Source organism: Perca fluviatilis, chromosome 5 (genome assembly GCF_010015445.1).
Source record: "Perca fluviatilis chromosome 5, GENO_Pfluv_1.0, whole genome shotgun sequence".
Classification (NCBI taxonomy): Eukaryota; Metazoa; Chordata; class Actinopteri; order Perciformes; family Percidae; genus Perca; species Perca fluviatilis.
The window spans coordinates 4,767,709-4,786,544 of NC_053116.1; the positions used below are offsets into that span (position 1 = coordinate 4,767,709).

General features: G+C 39.7%; 1 protein-coding gene and 1 long non-coding RNA gene across 4 annotated transcripts; both read left to right on the forward strand.

Annotated features, from left to right (window-relative positions):
* Window positions 1-1,571: 1,571 nt before the first annotated feature.
* Window positions 1,572-4,598, forward strand: LOC120559496. 3 transcript variants are annotated; one of them, XR_005639291.1, is made up of 10 exons: window positions 1,572-1,643; window positions 1,961-2,132; window positions 2,280-2,486; window positions 2,583-2,632; window positions 2,720-2,857; window positions 2,980-3,173; window positions 3,411-3,548; window positions 3,666-4,312; window positions 4,399-4,455; window positions 4,546-4,598. It is a non-coding gene; the product is annotated as an uncharacterized LOC120559496 (long non-coding RNA). The 3 variants fall into 3 exon arrangements; XR_005639292.1 differs by having other exon boundaries at window positions 2,720-2,833; XR_005639293.1 differs by having other exon boundaries at window positions 2,586-2,632.
* Window positions 4,599-5,223: 625 nt separating this feature from the next.
* Window positions 5,224-7,650, forward strand: LOC120559501. The gene is made up of 11 exons (XM_039801219.1): window positions 5,224-5,311; window positions 5,396-5,530; window positions 5,918-5,983; window positions 6,133-6,230; window positions 6,517-6,577; window positions 6,670-6,720; window positions 6,884-6,928; window positions 7,012-7,076; window positions 7,202-7,235; window positions 7,432-7,494; window positions 7,591-7,650. The coding sequence occupies exons 1-11, from the start codon at window positions 5,309-5,311 to the stop codon at window positions 7,648-7,650; spliced, it is 681 nt and encodes a 226-aa protein (XP_039657153.1). The 5' UTR covers window positions 5,224-5,308.
* Window positions 7,651-18,836: the final 11,186 nt, after the last annotated feature.

Below are 18,836 nucleotides of genomic sequence, written 5' to 3' on the forward strand. Positions count from 1 at the left end.
AAAGGGTCCTTGTTTAAAACGTTATGTTTTTAACATTTTTAACATTCCAGAATTATTAAATTTGAAATGATGAACGCGCATAATGGACGCGAGCAGACCCACAGGACTGCGCACGCCCGCTCACATGACTGTTCTCTGAGCTCATGTAGCTAGCTGTAATAATGGATATAGCTAATGGGTGTAATTCACCATGTGTTCTATCAATACGTCCATGGTATTATCTTATGAAGTTATGATACATCCGAGGGATGTATGCATGTTGTAAAGCCTGTTACGTGGATGTAACGTCATTAGCGTTTCCCAAACTGGCGGGGCTATCGGCTAGCTAGCTAGTTGCTAACATCAGGTTAGCTAGCATGGCTGTATTAAGATCATGCCTACATAACGTTACTACAGACATAGTGATTACATGGCTTTGGTTCTCTCTTATGATACACCCGAGGGCTGTATGCTGTAAAGCTTGTAACGTGGATGAGAGATAAAGCCATGGATGAGCTCTGTTCCCGAAACTGCAGGCTAACTGCTAGCGCTAGCTAGCTAGCTAGTAGCACGACATAATGATTAAATCTCCTTGGTTGTCTAGCTAAATACATCTATTGTTTATTTAGCTAAGCATGTAAACGAAAACGAAAACACAATGTTTAACGTTAGTGAATATTTTAGACAATGACAACGCCACTTGTAAGAGCCACGAGAGATAACCTCATGAACGAGCATGTTGCTACCGGTTGCTAAGACAACACAAACAAATTGTTGCTAGTGCGCATGGCCAAGAATGCGGAAAAGCCGAGCTCCATGTTTGCATAATGCGCTTTTGAGCACTCTCATTGGAACGTACGGGGCTTCCCGCCGAACACTGTATCCAGTTCTCTTAATACATCCATGGGCTTCCCGCCGAACACTGTATCCAGTTCTCTTAATACATCCATGGCTTACCCAAGGGGGTAAGCTTCGCTTCAGAACTCGAACATCCCATGGGATCGCTTTGTTGCTACAAAGCATTCCGCTGACCGCCATTTTGTTTTTACGTCACTTGACAGCGAATAACTTTACATCTGAAGCGTTTAAAGACTCTATTTGTCCATTGTTTATTTCTACAGAAACACGAAAATGTATAAAAGGCTCCATTACCTTGTACCTCACGTTATGATTCCGTAGCAGATGTTTTTGTGAAAATAGGCTAACGATTGCGTCATAACCAAGTGACTTACTGTCGCACAGTAGAGGAATTACCGTATAGTACAGGATAAGCTCGCAGGCAGTTTGGACTTACATTAGCTGTTTAGGTTTAATGACTAATGTTAACTAGCATGTTAGTGATCAATAATTACCCTGTGCCTATGTTATCTCCTTACATATACCTACACTCTCCGTCTCTGTAAGATTGGGAACGATTGAGATTTCTCTTGGCACAGCTACCAGAAGACTTCCAACTTTCAGACACGTTGCTCATGTCACATTTACGTTGTCTCTGTCAGTTGGAGGCTGCGCAGTAAAGCAAGTGATCACCGGAAAAGTGCTTCTAATAGCCTTCACTGGTCTCCGTCCAGAGCAACGGAGGCGGGTATGGCTGCAGCCTGGAGCGTCCCATGTCATGCGGTCCCGTCACATGCGGTCCCGTCTCATGCCGAGGCTTTCCAACGGTAAGTTCAGAGGGTCAAAAATACAAAACCGCGAATTATTTTCCAGATTTCCAGATGGAGTCACCAGAGTCATGGGTAAGTTCATGATCACGTTTGTTGCAATCAATTGAAAAACGTTTAAACTGTTAAAGTAGCAATTTTAGCCATACATAGTTTGCTGATTTCTGGATGTTATTGTTGCGTCCCTGATGTTAACGTACATTTGATGAAACCTGCATCAGCGTTGGTTGACATTTGTTAGCGAATGTTAGCTAACGTTACCTAGAGCAATTTATGGTTGCAGACTCTGATGGTTGCTTTCTGTGATTGTCCTTAAGGTACACATCAGTGTCTTTAAAAGAAATAGCACACCCCCGGTGACACGATGCACGGTGTGCTGTACCGACCATCATTGCCCCCTTTGCCCCATTTCCATATACAAGCCCCGGTGTAGGGCAAAGGTTTTGCAGCACATGGAGGTGCATGTAAAGAATGCCATTCAACATGAAGGTTAGTTCCCTCCATCAGCTTTGTGCTATGCCATTATCATTTGTTTGTTTGTAACGACTGGTACTTAGTAAGCTTACTAATAGTAACTTTACATACTAGTTGCTTTATTTTATTGGGTAAGCACGTAATGCTTTTGTCCCTTCATAGATTTCTTCATAACAAAATGCCACCAGGCTTGCAGGAGTGGAAGCAGTGGTCACTTCCACTGCCCTTTCTGCCTCAAGACCACAATAAAAAGGCAGGCTATACAGAGGCATTTGCCGATCTGTAGGCCACCTCTCCATGATGCCCAGTTGAATGCTGATGCAGACTGCAGAGAGATGGGCATCAATTCCCAGACAGAGGAGTGCAAAGGTCTGAAATCACTCTCCATTTTCTGTGGAGCTGCACTTGGCTGTGTTCACTTAATACTTTTAGCTGATTGTCAGTTTGATTATCAATTCTCTGCAGCAGGATCTGTGAACCTACCTCATCTCGGCACTGACAAACTGCCTGTATCAGTGAGTATATGTGTGTCTGTTTATAAAGAGAAAACTATCTGTGTGAATGTTTAGTGTGTTTTTCAAACCTGTGTGTGTCTGTGTCAGGTACAGTATAGTGAAATACAAGGACAAAGAGACCCAGCAGAGAGACCCCAAGACCCACTGCCAGAATCCTTCTTGCCGTTCCTTCTTGCTAACCTGGCCAACCCTCCCTGCAGAGTGCGCTGTGCAAATTTGCCAAATGTAGTTTGTCCTCACTGTAATGTGCAGTTCCAAAGAAAAAATATGAAGAAGCTATTAAAAGAAGATATTAAAATCAGATATAAGTAATGTGTCTTTTTCCAACATTTCATTCTGATTAACAGGTAACCGGAAGAATCCTTTTACTGTCCATCCCAGCTATCATTTTTGGGCACCTTGGATTGGGCAAGGCACACGAAGGTCCAACACTGTGCTAAACACAGAGTTTTTAAAAGCTCAAGGTCCAAGAAACTCAGCAGAGGCAGATGACATCAATATTACTGAAGACAGACTCTCAAATGAATTGATGAATTTGAAGGTATCCTCCACATAGTTTGTATCACCCTTTATTTGGTTCTTTTCACAAAGGACTCTCATGGAATCTTTGTCTGTTATAGGCCTACAAACTGCAGGACAGTTGTATGGAAGCAACGTGTCTTTTTGATGCAGTTGAATAGATTGAAGTCACAACAATAGGCCTAAATGTTAGTGGGGATAATATAACACATTGTCAACCCACGTTTACTGTATTTATTCTTTCCCTTGACCTACACAGGTGGATGCAGTACGTACACTCTGTAAGGAATGTGGTGTCGACTCTTGTGGTTCTAAGATCTAATTCTGCGCCTCAGAACCGAAATGCAAAATAGACAGGCCTACGACCAAGTGTTTCAGAAGATCTGGGGAGCATCAGGTGACAGCTTTACATTTTTCTGGCTTTGTCGGTTTTATGTATTCCTGTAAATACATATTAACTTTACATTTATATACTTCTTATTCCTAATGGTTTAATCCTTTACTATTCATCCAGGTGGTTTGGCTGCCATCATGTGTCCCTGCGGTGTTTTGTACAGCTTGAAGTTTAACATCAGAGCAGAAGGCCCTAGAGACTTTGCAGATATGCTTCTGTCGTGGAAACATATGCCCAATATATCAGTCTATGACTTTGCACGAGGTCTTGTAAACCACACCAATGTGAGAGTGCCAGAAAATCCACCATTCCAGCCAAATGAAGGCCGTCTTGCTCCTCCAACCCCTGAGAACATACAGGCTGCCAAGGACCGAACACTGAAGATCCACCTTCCGTGGCTTTTGGAGCCAAACACTGAAAACTTTAAAGATGTTAGTCATCCGGTTACTAAATCCTCTCAACATTATGTCTTGTGTGACAAGCTACATGAAGGTATGCAAGGATGAGAAGGACATGCTCAGGAGAATTGAACTTGTACCGGAGCTTGCAGGTCAGCTCAACAGCCAAGTGGCTGAACAGTTCTTCGCAAATATGCGGAAGAACAATTATTTCATTAACAATATGTCGCCTTCAGCTCACATTTTTCTGGTGCGAAACATTGTTCATCACCACAATGAAAAAAAAAGAGAGACAAACCATTGAGAAGATGAAAAGAAATGTGAGGAATGTCAGTATCACACTGGACACACTTGGGAAGGCAGTGGCAGGTAACATAAGTATAACAGTTGTTTAAAATGTAGTGTCACAATCCAGTCCAGGATGTATTTGATCTACTGTTGATTGCTATGTTTAGCTCCACAGACTTTATTGGGCACTCAGACTTCATTGGAACCCACAAGAAATCTTGATGGTAGGACTCATTTAAACAGATTTCAGATATTGGGGTTGATCAGTTTGTTAGGCTTGAAAAATAATCTCTTTTTACATCTTTAACCTGTAGGACCAACTCCTGAAAGGGAAACTTCCCTGTGTGACATACAGCCACAGCAGCCCAGTCTCACTGAAAAGCGTACAAATACCACGGGTTTCTACCTGTGAAATACGTGCAATGCGTACGCAAAATTGAAATTGTGCGTACAGCAGATACGCGGAGCGCTCCAATTACAGTAATGGAAACCACTGCGTTTATAGTATGAAAGGAGGTTGGTTGGGGTGGTGGATGGGTAAAACACAGGACTCCCGTCCCGTGTTTGGCGATTTTTAGGCGGTTAGCGGTGTATGTTGCGTGTGGCGTTCGACTTTGTAGCGTTTTTTGTTAAGCCTTTCCCAATGTTTCTTCCCTAAACCCAACCGTTTATTAGTGTTTTTTTGCGCGGCGTTGTTGCGACTTTGTAGTGTTTTTTGTTAAGCCTTTCCCAATGTTTCTTCCCTAAACCCAACCGTTTATTAGTGTTTTTGTGATTTTCTTGTGTTATTAAAGCCTTTCCCTGCATTCTTTCTCTAAACCCAACCATATCTATGTTTTTGTGTGATGCTGTTCTCGCGATAACACACAACGTGTAGACGGAGCTGCGCGTGCATATAAAACGCACCGGTCCCCATGACTTCAATTGGAGCGCTCCGCGTATGTAATGCACGTAGAATTTCACTTTCGCGTACACATTGCACGGTAGAAACCCGTGTTATTTGTACGCTTTCGAGTGAGATCGGGTTGGCCACAGAGATCATGCTGGGGTTTGAAACCTAGTCCACGACAAAAAAATATGGTAGGTTTGATTTCATACTGTACATACACAAAGTTGGTACTCTTAATGTGTGTGTTTGTGTTTGTGTGTGTTCGTGTGTTCTAGCTGAAATATGTCTTGGACCCCAAAAGAAATCCAGATGAAACAATTATACGAACCCAGTTTACCAAAGTGCAGCAAGTTACCTTGCAACGCAGAGACTTTTTGACTCTGGGCTTGGCACGGGAGTTGGAGGCCACAGTAAGCACAACTTGGGTTTATATTTTGTTTTTTTTATGCTCCATACAGATAGCAAATTGTTGTTTTCAGATAATCACCCAAATAGCACAGTCACAGGTAAATTACTTAGTTTACAATATACAGCATACAATGATAAATGTTGTCTTTCCAACTTAGTTGAATTTCAATGATATATGTGCCATCAGCAAAAGGATGTGTAGTGGATTGCTACGTGGTACCAACATGGCTACCACCACATTGTCCGGATACCTCGTCTTTCCCCGTAATTTATTATTATTATTATTATTATTTATATATATATAATTTTGTTTAAATAGTTATATTGTTTAAAAAAATAAAGGTTCAGATCTGTTCTGCTTTTCTATTTCTTCGTGATATGTCTTTCAGAATGATTTGGCAAACAAGGATTTTGTCCTCATACCTATTTGGAAACCAGGACACTACATGCTCTGTGTGCGTCTGCAGTTTTATTATTACCATTACTTTTGCACTGATTTACTATTATAATCTACTTTCTTCTTTGTAGAAACCTTTTTATCTTTAATTTGAGAAATTATATTACATTCGTTTATGTTAATATTCCTAAAAATATATGTGTACATGTTTTGAAGCTGAGAGAGAGACAAATCCTTTTCCCAGACTCATTTCATCTGGAAGCCTCAGTTGGCTTTGGCGATCAACGTTACATTCAGATTTGCAGGTTTCAACTCATTAAGTTCAGACGTTCAATCCATCTGTTTTGGATTTAACCCTTGTGTTGTCTTTTCATTTTCAGTGGTTGTTTCTACGGTTGTTTTCTACGGCCCATACAAAAATTGAAAACAGGTCAATTTGACCCGAAGTCAACACAAGGGTTAAAGTTGTTAAAGTTATTCTAGGTGCTTTTGGTCTGTTCCTGACCACATTAAGTTGTTCAATAACATATTTAGTTAGATCTGTTTTAGGAATTTTGGAAAATAAAATGCTGATTAATACTTTAATTGCAGCGATCTTGCACAGAGGATTATCCCAGGAGAATGGACTGTGATATACAGCAAGGACATCAAAGTAAATGGGTTTCTACGTATTTTATTGTTTATTTTCCATGAATGAGCTGTGCTGAATGTTGTACACTGTCTTACTGTATTTCTGATGTTCAGGGTCTCCCAAGACAGGAAGATGGCAATGCCTGTGGGATCTTCATGTTAATGGTATTGTGTGTTGTCCTCAAATGTCACTTAATGGTGTTAAATATAATTTACCTGACAACATATTAGCTGTGGATCTGTTATTGTATTTAAATACCAGGGGAATATAGCTTAGTATGTTTTTCCAAGACTAGTACAGACCAATACGTTTTCTTTTTTATTACAGTATGCTCTTTACATTGTGCTGGGGGCAGATTTTGACTTCACAACTGTAAGTGCCCAGAAAGTCTACAGACATATTACAGTACGGTTTTGTAGAACATGACTTCATTGTTTAAAATGTTGTATTTCTAGGGTGACATGGACACAATCAGGACATGGTGGTGCCTGTTGCTCCTGTCTGGTCATTCAGTTGTCAGGTGTGTCAGGATGTTACAACCGTAACATAAAAATGTATAACAAAACCAAAATTATACATATAGATGTAATTACTATTCTTCTTAATCTCTAACATGTAATTTAAGAAAATCTGTCTGTTTTAAAGGTTCGCACAGAAAAGGAAATATGAAGATCCCATCGTAAGAATCACATTTTGATAGTTGTTGACGATGTTGTGACCTGCATGCTGAGGATTACTTATTATATGATTTGATGTATTTTGGATCCAAACCTCCCACTTCATATGCATACTTTTTACTGACTTTTAAATATTTTTAAATATGTATTTGTATGTATTTACCCTTTGACAATTAAATAATTGTTGTCTGTGTACAGATAATAGCAGATAAGGATAAGGAGGAGGCAAAGAGGCCCAGGACAATCCCTCCTCAACAGTCGGTTAGTGTGAATGAAGTAAACTTGATGCCTCAAAATACTACAACTGTCTACATAATGAATTCTCAAAATAAATAAGTGTTAAATGTGTTCATTCAGGAACCTGTTGACCTGACCAAAGAGGGGATTCTGGAGGGCATCAATGTTTCTCTAAAATAAACATGTTTCACTCTTTCCAAGACTGCTTTTTATTTTTATATTCTATATTGCACCAAATATATTATTCATTAGCATGGTAGTCTGCATTTATCTTACTGTTTACTTAAACACCAAATATATTTTAAGTATTTTATTCATTAGCATGATAGTCGACGCAAAAACGTATGATAGTCGACGCAAAAACGTATTTTTAATACGTATTTCATTCCGGACAGATGGCATGGGACGCAAGCTTTTATTTTGAAAAGTAGAAGGTCGGGGATGGCCCCAGGCGGGACGGCATGAGACGGGACTGCATGACATGGGACGCTCCAGGCTGCAGCCATACAGTCTTGGAGCAACGGGGTCTATTGGTCCATTATATACTGTCTATGGGCTTACCCCCTTGCCAGTAGTAGGATCTACTTCCGCATGTTTTCAACACGCCCACAGGGGATTGGACTGCCGAGTCTGGCCGAGGTATTCCGAATGAAAACGACTGTCAGCCATCTTGAAGCTTCGCTAAACAGGCTCTCGGTTTTCAGCAGAAAACATTTACAACAATTATCTGCATTCAAACTTCCGGACGTGTGTAGCATCTGGATACATCGGTACAGATCGGAGAATATGCAGGAAACGTTATTACAGACGGCACACTACGTGAGCTTTGCCTGCACGGAGAACAGCGGTGTCGCCCATTGCCGCTAGCCGGCTAGGGGACATCCTCATCGGCTAGGTGGAAAGCTAACGCTAGCAGTCCACCTGTCCCACCCATCCTGCTCATTAAACAACAAGCTGGACTACATCCTCCTTCAACGAAACTCCCAACGTGAGTTCAGAGACTGCTGTGTTTTTGTTTTTGTGGAAACATGCCTGAACAACAGTGTACCGGCACCGGGACTATCCAGCTACCAGGCTGCTCTCGCCCGGTGTTTCGGTTTAACTGGTTTTTGAATTAACTGGTGATAGAGGCAGATGTGGTGTAGGCGCGGCCTTTCAGGACCCATTCCCGACTAACCAGGAAATAAACATTCTTATAGCTTCGCGTCTATTTTCAATGTCTATTTTACATTCATTTGTCGATGTCTTGTGAAACTTGACGATAGAAACGAGTTGCTGAGCATTAATTCTGGTCCCGACAGACATTCATGCAAACATTAGCCGTTGTCGTTGCGAAATATCATCCGATGTCTGGCGACTGTGTCTCGATCTTACTGCAAGCCACGGAGACACCCAGATCGACTTGTGAATTTACAAACACTTTACCATTAAAACAACACTGTATCTAAAATGTAAGCAAACTGGGATATGATATATTGTAGGAAAAATATGTCTTAATGTAAGTTATTAGCTGGGGAAGTTTCATGTTAATCTTATTTATTTTTACCCTATCACATAATGTCATGCAAAATGTGTGGGAATTTGTAATCTTTAAAGGCTGTTTTCTCATACTACTAGAGTCAGAAAACTCAACTGCAGTAGCACTTACACATACATGTCCGTTTAAGCATTATCCACACAAATACGACACATTGAACAACAAAATTGACGGACTAACTTACACATCATCTATACCACTACACTAAAGTGTTTTTGTGATTTCTATCTATATATTGGACTCTTAGTCTAAATTAACACAGGTTAACATATGAGAGGAATATACGCCCATATGTTAACTGGTGATATCACAATTTAACATGGGCAAATGCTAACCTAGAAACAGTAAAGTAGGTTCATATTTACAGTGCCTTGCGAAAGTATTCGGCCCCCTTGAACTTTTCGACCGTTTGCCAGATTTCAGGCCTCAAACATAAAGATATAAAACTGTAATTTTTTGTGAAGAATCAACAACAAGTGGGACACAATCATGAAGTGGAACGAAATTTATTGGATATTTCAAACCTTTTAAACAAATAAAAAACTGAAATATTGGCGTGCAAAATTATTCAGCCCCCTTTAAGTTAATACTTTGTAGCGCCACCTTTTGCTGCGATTACAGCTGTAAGTGGCTTGGGGTATGTCTCTATCAGTTTTGCACATCGAGAGACTGATATTTTTGCCCATTCCTCCTTGCAAAACAGCTCGAGCTCAGTGAGGTTGGATGGAGAGCGTTTGTGAACAGCAGTTTTCAGTTCTTTCCACAGATTCTCGATTGGATTCAGGTCTGGACTTTGACTTGGCCATTCTAACACCTGGATATGTTTATTTGTGAACCATTCCATTGTAGATTTTGCTTTATGTTTTGGATCATTGTCTTGTTGGAAGACAAATCTCCGTCCCAGTCTCAGGTCTTTTGCAGACTCCATCAGGTTTTCTTCCAGAATGGTCCTGTATTTGGCTCCATCCATCTTCCCATCAATTTTAACCATCTTCCCTGTCCCTGCTGAAGAAAAGCAGGCCCAAACCATGATGCTGCCACCACCATGTTTGACAGTGGGGATGGTGTGTTCAGGGTGATGAGCGGTGTTGCTTTTACGCCAAACATAACGTTTTGCATTGTTGCCAAAAAGTTCGATTTTGGTTTCATCTGACCACAGCACCTTCTTCCACATGTTTGGTGTGTCTCCCAGGTGGCTTTTGGCAAACTTTAAACGACACTTTTTATGGATATCTTTAAGAAATGGCTTTCTTCTTGCCACTCTTCCATAAAGGCCAGATTTGTGCAGTATACGACTGATTGTTGTCCTATGGACAGAGTCTCCCACCTCAGCTGTAGATCTCTGCAGTTCATCCAGAGTGACCATGGGCCTCTTGGCTGCATCTCTGATCAGTCTTCTCCTTGTATGAGCTGAAAGTTTAGAGGGACGGCCGGGTCTTCGTAGATTTGTAGTGGTCTGATACTCCTTCCATTTCAATATTATCGCTTGCACAGTGCTCCTTGGGATGTTTAAAGCTTGGGAAATCTTTTTGTATCCAAATCCGGCTTTAAATTTCTCCACAACAGTATCTCGGACATGCCTGGTGTGTTCCTTGTTCTTCATGATGCTCTCTGCGCTTTACACGGACCTCTGAGACTATCACAGAGCAGGTGCATTTATACGGAGACTTGATTACACACAGCTGGATTCTATTTATCATCATTAGTCATTTAGGTCAACATTGGATCATTCAGAGATCCTCACTGAACTTCTGGAGAGAGTTTGCTGCACTGAAAGTAAAGGGGCTGAATAATTTTGCACGCCCACTTTTTCAGTTTTTTATTTGTTAAAAAAGTTTGAAATAGCCAATGAATTTCGTTCCACTTCATAATTGGGACCCACTTGTTGTTGATTCTTCACAAAAAATTACAGTTTTATATCTTTATGTTTGAGGCCTGAAATGTGGCAAAAGGTCGAAACGTTCAAGGGGGCCGAATACTTTCGCAAGGCACTGTATTTGCCTCACATACCGAAACCTTACTAATGTACAACAAACTGGCATGACCCCACTTAACACTTTATTCCGTTTTGGGGGTAAAAATGAAACACGTCAGTCATGCGTCAACTGATTATAGTTGTTTAATTTATGTCTGTGTCGACTCAGAATCGTGCTTTTTGTCTTATGGTAGCCTATACACTATTGTTATGACCATATGGCCATTGAATGTTTTGTAGCAAAGTGCTGATCCTCGTTTTCTCTCAGGCGACTTAGTGTTATCTTAGTCTCGGTTAAGTTATGAAGTGAGTCGCAGCAAAAGTCTAGTGATTTGAAGTGAAGAACATGAAGCTTATTTTCTCACAGTTTGACTTTTATTTATCCCAATGTGGGATGACAAATTATGTGTGGGATTTAAAAAAAAAAAATAACTGAAATTCCCTCATGACAAAAATGAATGACTAACTTCCTTCCAGAACGGATTTGGCTTTCTTGTAAGTGGCAGAATTATGACTCTACTTTAGCGTTGTCCAGCGTAAAACATTGGCGTACTTTGACGACACAAAATGGTCATTATGGTATATGATTACAAAACTTTGATGTAGGCTACTCGAGAGAGTTTGATAACATTCAGATTTTCTGTTTCAGATTCCTAATATGGGTCATATGAAATTAAACACAACTATAACCAGTTGACTTGCGGCCCAGGTTGAAGAGTTTGTGCTGAGATAGGCCTATACATTAACAATGATAAATGATCACGTTAGCGCATGACTGACGTGTTTCATTTTTACCCCCAAAACGGAATAAAGTGTTAATGAGTACATAATGAATATTAAAAAATGTGGTTGTGAAGACGCTGTAGCTTAACATAACACATCTACGTAGCCTACAGAAATATAATTACATTTCTATTTTAAATGCCTGTATCACAAGTTAATCTGAGCGGATCACATTTTGCCACAGCTGACAGCTGTCTCCACGCTGCGTTCAGATGGGTGTAAAAACCTCAAATGTAGTTTATGTTTTGCTTACAGGCTGTATTTAAATATTAACAGATCTCAGTACACTTAATCCATGTTGTACTGTTATTAGGGCTTTGACTCCGAACTTCGTTATTCGAATATAATTCGAATATAAAAAAAAAAAAAGATATTCGAACGAATATTAGCCAGCCCTTAATATTTGAACCTGTTATGGGCATTATTTTTTGTAAATGCGTTTGCTTGTAAACGTTTTCAGTTCAGATTCCGAGGCTTTTTCACGCATTTCAAAATGTAACTACACGTTGCGGCGAGGCACGTCTCTCGGCCGTGGCTCGATAGCGGTGCATTCCCCACTAATTCTCAAAGAAAGTGGCTGGCCCACGGCCAGGCCAGCTCAGCGGCGTCTTTCTCCCGTCGCGTTCCGCTGTCTCTCCTACCTACACCAGCGCCGCACCCTGTCCCTTCTCCCCTTTCTACCTGCCTGCTCAGTGCTGCTGCACATGAGGAGAGAGCACAGAGGGGGGGGGCTGCTCCTCAGTCACACAACAGAAGAGAAAGGTGACTGTTTCGGCGGCCACAGGAGAGAAATACTGGCGACTCTTTTTTATTTTACAGAAAGTCGCTGTCTTTTCTACAGAAAGTCGCCATATTAGTCGCTTTTGTGAAAAAAAGTCGCTAATTGGCAACACCGCCCACACACACACACACACTGGCTAAATGCACACACCAGCACACGAGTATAAACATCAGACCACTTACGTAGGCTACGGTGAAAGCTCCGAACTTCCTGTCGAAAGCACACTGTGTGTTTAATCCAGGGTCTGACTTAATTTTTTTTTTTAAATGAAGGCATTTAATGGTCTAAATATTATTAATAAATATTCGAATATATTCGAATATTAATATTAATATACAAACGAACTTCGAATATGATTTTTGGGCAAAAGTCAAAGCCCTAATAGGGATGCACCGAATCCAGCCTTTTAAGGTTCGTCCGAATACCGAATCCTCCTCCCATCCTCAGTCCATTACCACAGTAAACACATTCATGAAGTAAACAACATCCACAACCTCTAAAATAGTTAAATGTGACAATTTAAGGTTGTCTGCCCCTAATAAAATAAATACAGAAATAAGTGTTCATTTCTTACGACCACCACCACCCATCCTCTCTGGTGCATATTTTAAATAATTAGTCATGGTCACCATAACCTTTGAGAGTGTAGTTGTGAATGTGCAGATGACTGCATCTAAAGAGGAAAAAACAAACACCACGTTAGATTATTGTCAAAAATGCTGCACCTAGAATTTCGCTATGCTGTACCTAGGACAAAATTTAGATTCACAGCACACAAAAAAATAATTAGGGGCCCAAGAGGATAACCAAGAACTATAGCCTGTATATTATTAATACAAATTGCTATTCCTTGTGATTTTTAGTTATACACTTTGTCCTTTTCGAATTAAAAGACATAAGTAAAGTTGAAGTTATATTATTGATATTATTACAATTTGGGGCTACTTGGTGAAATTATGGATATCTGGATTAGCACAGACTGAAGAAAGAAAGAAACAAACAACCACACATTTTTTTAGGAGTAGGCTTGGGCCGGTGTAAAAATGTTCAAACCAGTTCGATTAAAGCCAAGAAAAACAGACCGGTATACAGAATTTCAGAATTCAAAAAAACAAACAAAAAAAACATGAACTTTAACATTTTAAATTTACCACAGATTACCTGGCAAAGTACAGATTGAGAAAAAGGCAGCTTCCCACACTTTCCCTTTAAACTCATCTGAGCCATCATGTTATTTGAGATAGTTCTAAAAAACCCACAAACATCACAGTCAAAATCAAGTTATATCCCAATCTATATTTACTTATTTCATTCTAGAGCAGTCAGATTATGTGTGAATGTAAAAAAAGATCAATCTCTTTTTCACAAAATTAAAGTTATTTTTGTTCTGCTGATCAAGAAAGCTTTGCTGTAATTCAAAATGCTTTACAGTGCATAAAAACTTTTATAATAATGCAAGAAAAAAAAGAATAATCTGTAAATTATTACAGAGTATTCACAGAGGAATTTAACTTCTGATAGCTTGACACACTTCACAAACTCCATTGCTGAAAATATTAAGAAGTTATAGTATAGGCTTTATATCATTTCATTTTACTCAATTCATTTATGATAAATATTTCAACAATGTGTGGCAAAACAAAATTTACTTACGCAGCCATAGATTTTTTTTATCATGTCCACCTCATCGACACCTCCCTGTCTTTTCAAATGTGCTCGCTGTAAAGGAGTAAAATGAAAATAAATTCAACTGTTCTGTAAGTCAACATCTTAACAGAAGACATTTTTCCTATTCTGTTGCTGTTCTGATGGCTTGGTGCATGTCAGGGGGAAAGCAAGTAGACAGAGAGTGCGAATTGTACATTTTGGGCCTGAGGGTGATGTTAAAGAAAAAGTAGGTGTATGCTATACCAAGCAGAATTATAACTACAGTACATAAAAACATACAACACTAGACGTACTAAAGCTGCTCTCTCTTTTTTGTCTGCGAGACGACTCTCAAGTTCCTGGAAGTCTGTCAGTGTGTCGGCTGGCCTTATCTGGAATGCTGCAGCATCAGTGGATCTGATTGCAATTTTGACTGAATCTCTAATATCTATAAGTAACTGGAGTACTTTCTTTTGGAATTCTGGGATAAAAAAAAAAAAAATTAGTACATTTGTTATTTTTTAATGCAAGAATGTTTCTGTTACTTGCAAAATAAAAACATTTGCTACTTAACACAACTTAACTGTATTACATGAAACAAAGTAGCGTTGGGTGGTAATATGGTATCAATTCCTGTAGGCACTATGTACCTTAAAACCCTGAAGTCTCAACACAAACATCACCTTGTGGTGGTAGATGGTATACAGCAGTTAGCACAAATTAAAGGTCCAATATGTAATATTTGTACTGTAATAAATCCAAAAATGACACCCATGCCTCATCAAATATTAAGGAAACATGTTAAACTGAAATACTATCTTTTCTGACAACAATGCTAATGTCTGTATTTTTTCTTTTTGAAATTTACATTCCGTGACGGAATTTATGTTTATGTTTTGGTCTGTGGTTGTTATCAACGGCCCAGTTTGACAGCCAGGCCGGGTTGCCAGATATACCTGTAAAAACGTAAACCCAGCGCGCTACAGCTGTAACATTGTTACAGCCATGAAAGCAGCTAACAAACGAACAGGATCAACGGAGATAGATTCTACCCGACCTAAAAAAAAAAAGTAAACGGCATGTTTCTAACCCTTTTAACTGCTAACGTTACCAGGAGGACCAGGCAAGCGGGCCATGGCTGTTTACAACGTGTAGTTGAGCAGCTGGAGCCGACAACGGTGAGTTATTTTAAGCCACGAGAGGGGGGCTGTAAATCGGAAAGAGAGGACTATGAGTTTGCAGTGTGTTTAGCTATTGTTGCCGTAATTCTAAGCCAATGAAGAGTGTTCCGTCGGCAAGGTAGTGGTATTTTTAGCGTTTCGTATTGTAATTCTAAGCTGAGGAAGTGTGCCTGACTGGCGTGTGGAGAGGACGGTGAGGTTGTTGTGTTTTTAGCGGTTCATACTGTAATTTTAAGCCGAAAAAGTGTGTCTGTCAGTTGGTTACAGAGCTCCGCGTTGTGTATATATCTATGGCTCCGCGTGAGCACGGGCTTTTATGACTGTCGATATAGCCAGCATAACGTTAGCTACTCCGCTGTGCTGTGGAGTAATGTCTGGCTATGTGAGACTAGCATCTAACGTTAGCTACTCTGCTGTGCTGTGAAGTAATGTCTGGCTATGTGATAAAAAGCGTCTAGCAACATTGTTGTGAATGCTGCGGTCTCAGCCTGGCAACCCCCGTGAACTTCGAGTCTGGGCAGGAGGGGGCGGGGGAAACGACTGTCCAGTATTTTGAATTGGTAGTGCAGTAACTATTTTAACCGCTAGCTGCCAGTATTACATACAATATTACATATTGCACCTTTAAGCCTTTACATTCCCCTTAGAGAGCAACATGCAGGCCAAATTTCTTTTGTATATCACATATGTCATACTAAATCTTTCCAGAAAATGCCAATTTGAAAAGTTAACACAGGATTTTATGTTTTACAAAACATAAGAGTAAAGGGAAAAGTAGCTGTTTAAAGCAATGCTCACACTTTTCTTTAAACATCTTACGTCAACCATGGTGAAGCATGTTATTATTATTACTATTAGCTAGTGTTAATTTTGTCACCTATTTTTAATTTAGTCTTAGTCTTGTGCCAAGTGTCCTTGTTAGTTTAGTCGTAATATTTAGTCATTCACATCTTTTTTTGTTAGTCAAGTTTTAGTCAACTAAAAGTCTCGTCATTTTAGTCTAGTTTTAGTCAAAAGAGAACTCAATAAATATATATATATATATTTAGTCAGTAGCTAGGTAGGTTTTAGTAAATTCTAACAGAAAATTTGGATATAAACAATTTTTGTATACTGCCCCACACCATTATAAGCAAAGACTAACCAACAAGAATGTAGCACTGATTTTTTAGTAAAATTAAGACTACTTACTTTCCTCAGAGGAAAAGTTTGATGCCTTCAGTGTTGGGGTTGAGGTCTGTTGGCACAAGTGAGCAGGCCTCTTGTTGGACTCAAGGGGTGGGTTACTAACTGGATGCAGCCTCAGGCTTCTCTCTACATTTAACGTCCTCTTGCCGTCACTGATAGGGGACAAACATCGTTAAACTAACAAATGTTTAAATAGGCCATGGTCTAACAAATGAAAGTAGGCTGTTAAAACAGTTAATAGTAGACATATTTATAAAGTTGCCAACAAATGAAGATATCTTTGTTGTGGCTACAATGGATCAACACTTAAAAAGTCAGGTAGGTGAAGTGGTATAACAGTGTTCCAATTGACAGGCTCACCTTTTACTGTACTTTTTTTTTTTTTTTTTTACGAGAGGTCACTTTGGAGAGTCTGCGTTTTCTTTGCGAGTCTGAGGAACTCGGCTGTCTACCTGAGAATTTAGAGGGACTCCAGTTGTCAGCGAGGGAATCGGAGGAACTAGTCCACATGCTGTGTGAAGGTGACTCAGTGGGCTGCCTCTTTCTCCGGCTGTGTGAAGGTGACTCAGTGGGCTGCCTCTTTCTCCGGCTGTGTGACAGGGACTGTGTGACAGGGACTCATTGGAGCTTCTCTTCCGACTGTGTGACAGGGACTCATTGGAGCTTCTCTTCCGACTGTGTGACAGGGACTCATTGGAGCTTCTCTTCCGACTGTGTGAGAATGACTTAGATGTCCAGCTGTGTGACAGGGTTTCAGAAGTATTCCTTGGGCTGAAGGAAAGGATCCAGAGGGACTGTTTGGAGTTGGAAGGATGAAGATAGCCCCTCTTTCTGCTCATTAAAAGGATAGATGACTTAATATACAGCATACGTTTTTACCTCTTTACTTTATTTCATGTGAATGTAGTAGAAAAAAGCAGGAAAAGTGTTTGACAGTTAACACCTACCAGATGCTGGATTCTTCTGAATTTTTTGGGGTACACAGGGAAGAAGTGGATCATCTATGATAAAACACACAGCCATAATTAATACCCATATTGCAACAATAACGTTTAAAACAAGTTTTTACGAGTAACAAAAGGTCATATTAACAAAGTGTCCGATTTTAGGCATAACGGCTGATAAAAGATCCATAATTTCATCTGAAAGGTTTTTTTTTAAGCTAAAATGCCATTACAAACCTGTATTCTCATTTTTTGTTTTGCCAACAGCCACTACATCCACATAATTTACAACAGCAAGGTCATCTGCAATAAGTTACATAACATATTTGACTTTGATGTGTTAAGTTTTCAGTCTTCAACAATCCTAAATAATAACAATTGTACTTACCCATTTCGTAGTCGGGGTAAATGCGTTTCTTCGGCTTTCTCCTGTCAGGAATCTTAAGTTGTTCCTCCTCTGAGCAGCTTACCTCGGCAGTGGTCGTTGCGTCGTAGATCTCACATTCTTTTCTTTTATCTAAAAGCAATTCTACACAAATATTGTAGATTAAGTACAAATTTCAGAGGGTTGAAATAGTCTAAATATTCACAAACTGGAATCATGAATGGCTCCCTGCCTATCAGAAATGCTAGATGAATTCTGATTAAAATTAACGGGTATGCAAAACAACTTCATTAATTTGACAACACACGCATGGTATATACACAATCTCAGGTATATACACAATCTCATAATTACATACCTGATTCAATTTTAATTTTTATGAGAGGATACTTGAGCCATGCGTCTTCCGGTTCTTCACAGGTTTTCATGGCCTTTTTAACCCCTTGATTTGGCCAATGCACAAAACCATTGCTAATCCAACAGGATGGTATGACTTCCTCCATTTCAATGTTGCCTTCTTTCCATACTGCTCTAACCCACATTCTGTTTCTTCAACTATACAACAGAAGGAAATAAAAACAGAAACACAATGTGAAGGCTACTATCAATTAATATTGCTCTTTAGTGGGAATGCGGAATTTTCAGTTTTGAATAGGGATGCCCCGATTGATCGGTCCGATATTTACTAAGATTATAGTGGATTTCAATTACATGGCAAATGTGTGGATAATTTTAACAGCTAACAGAATACTAGTAAAATATGTAATTGCAGTTATAACATATGTAGGCTACTATTAGAAGGTGGTTAAGTATTTCAAATAGTAATTAATGTTGGTATATGTATATACACATATATAGAATATAAACACCTCCACAGTGGGGTGACCCTGCCTCCACCTCCAGGTACTTACAGCTGTGTGACAGGTACCTGGTGTGGCTCCTACT

Excerpts from the sequence above, each read along its gene's own strand:
- LOC120559501 (XM_039801219.1), top strand. Across the intron at positions 5,531-5,917 it reads CACGGGAGTTGGAGGCCACA|AATGATTTGGCAAACAAGGA; the intron begins GTAAGCACAACT and ends TATGTCTTTCAG. Across the intron at positions 6,929-7,011 it reads CAGATTTTGACTTCACAACT|GGTGACATGGACACAATCAG; the intron begins GTAAGTGCCCAG and ends TTGTATTTCTAG.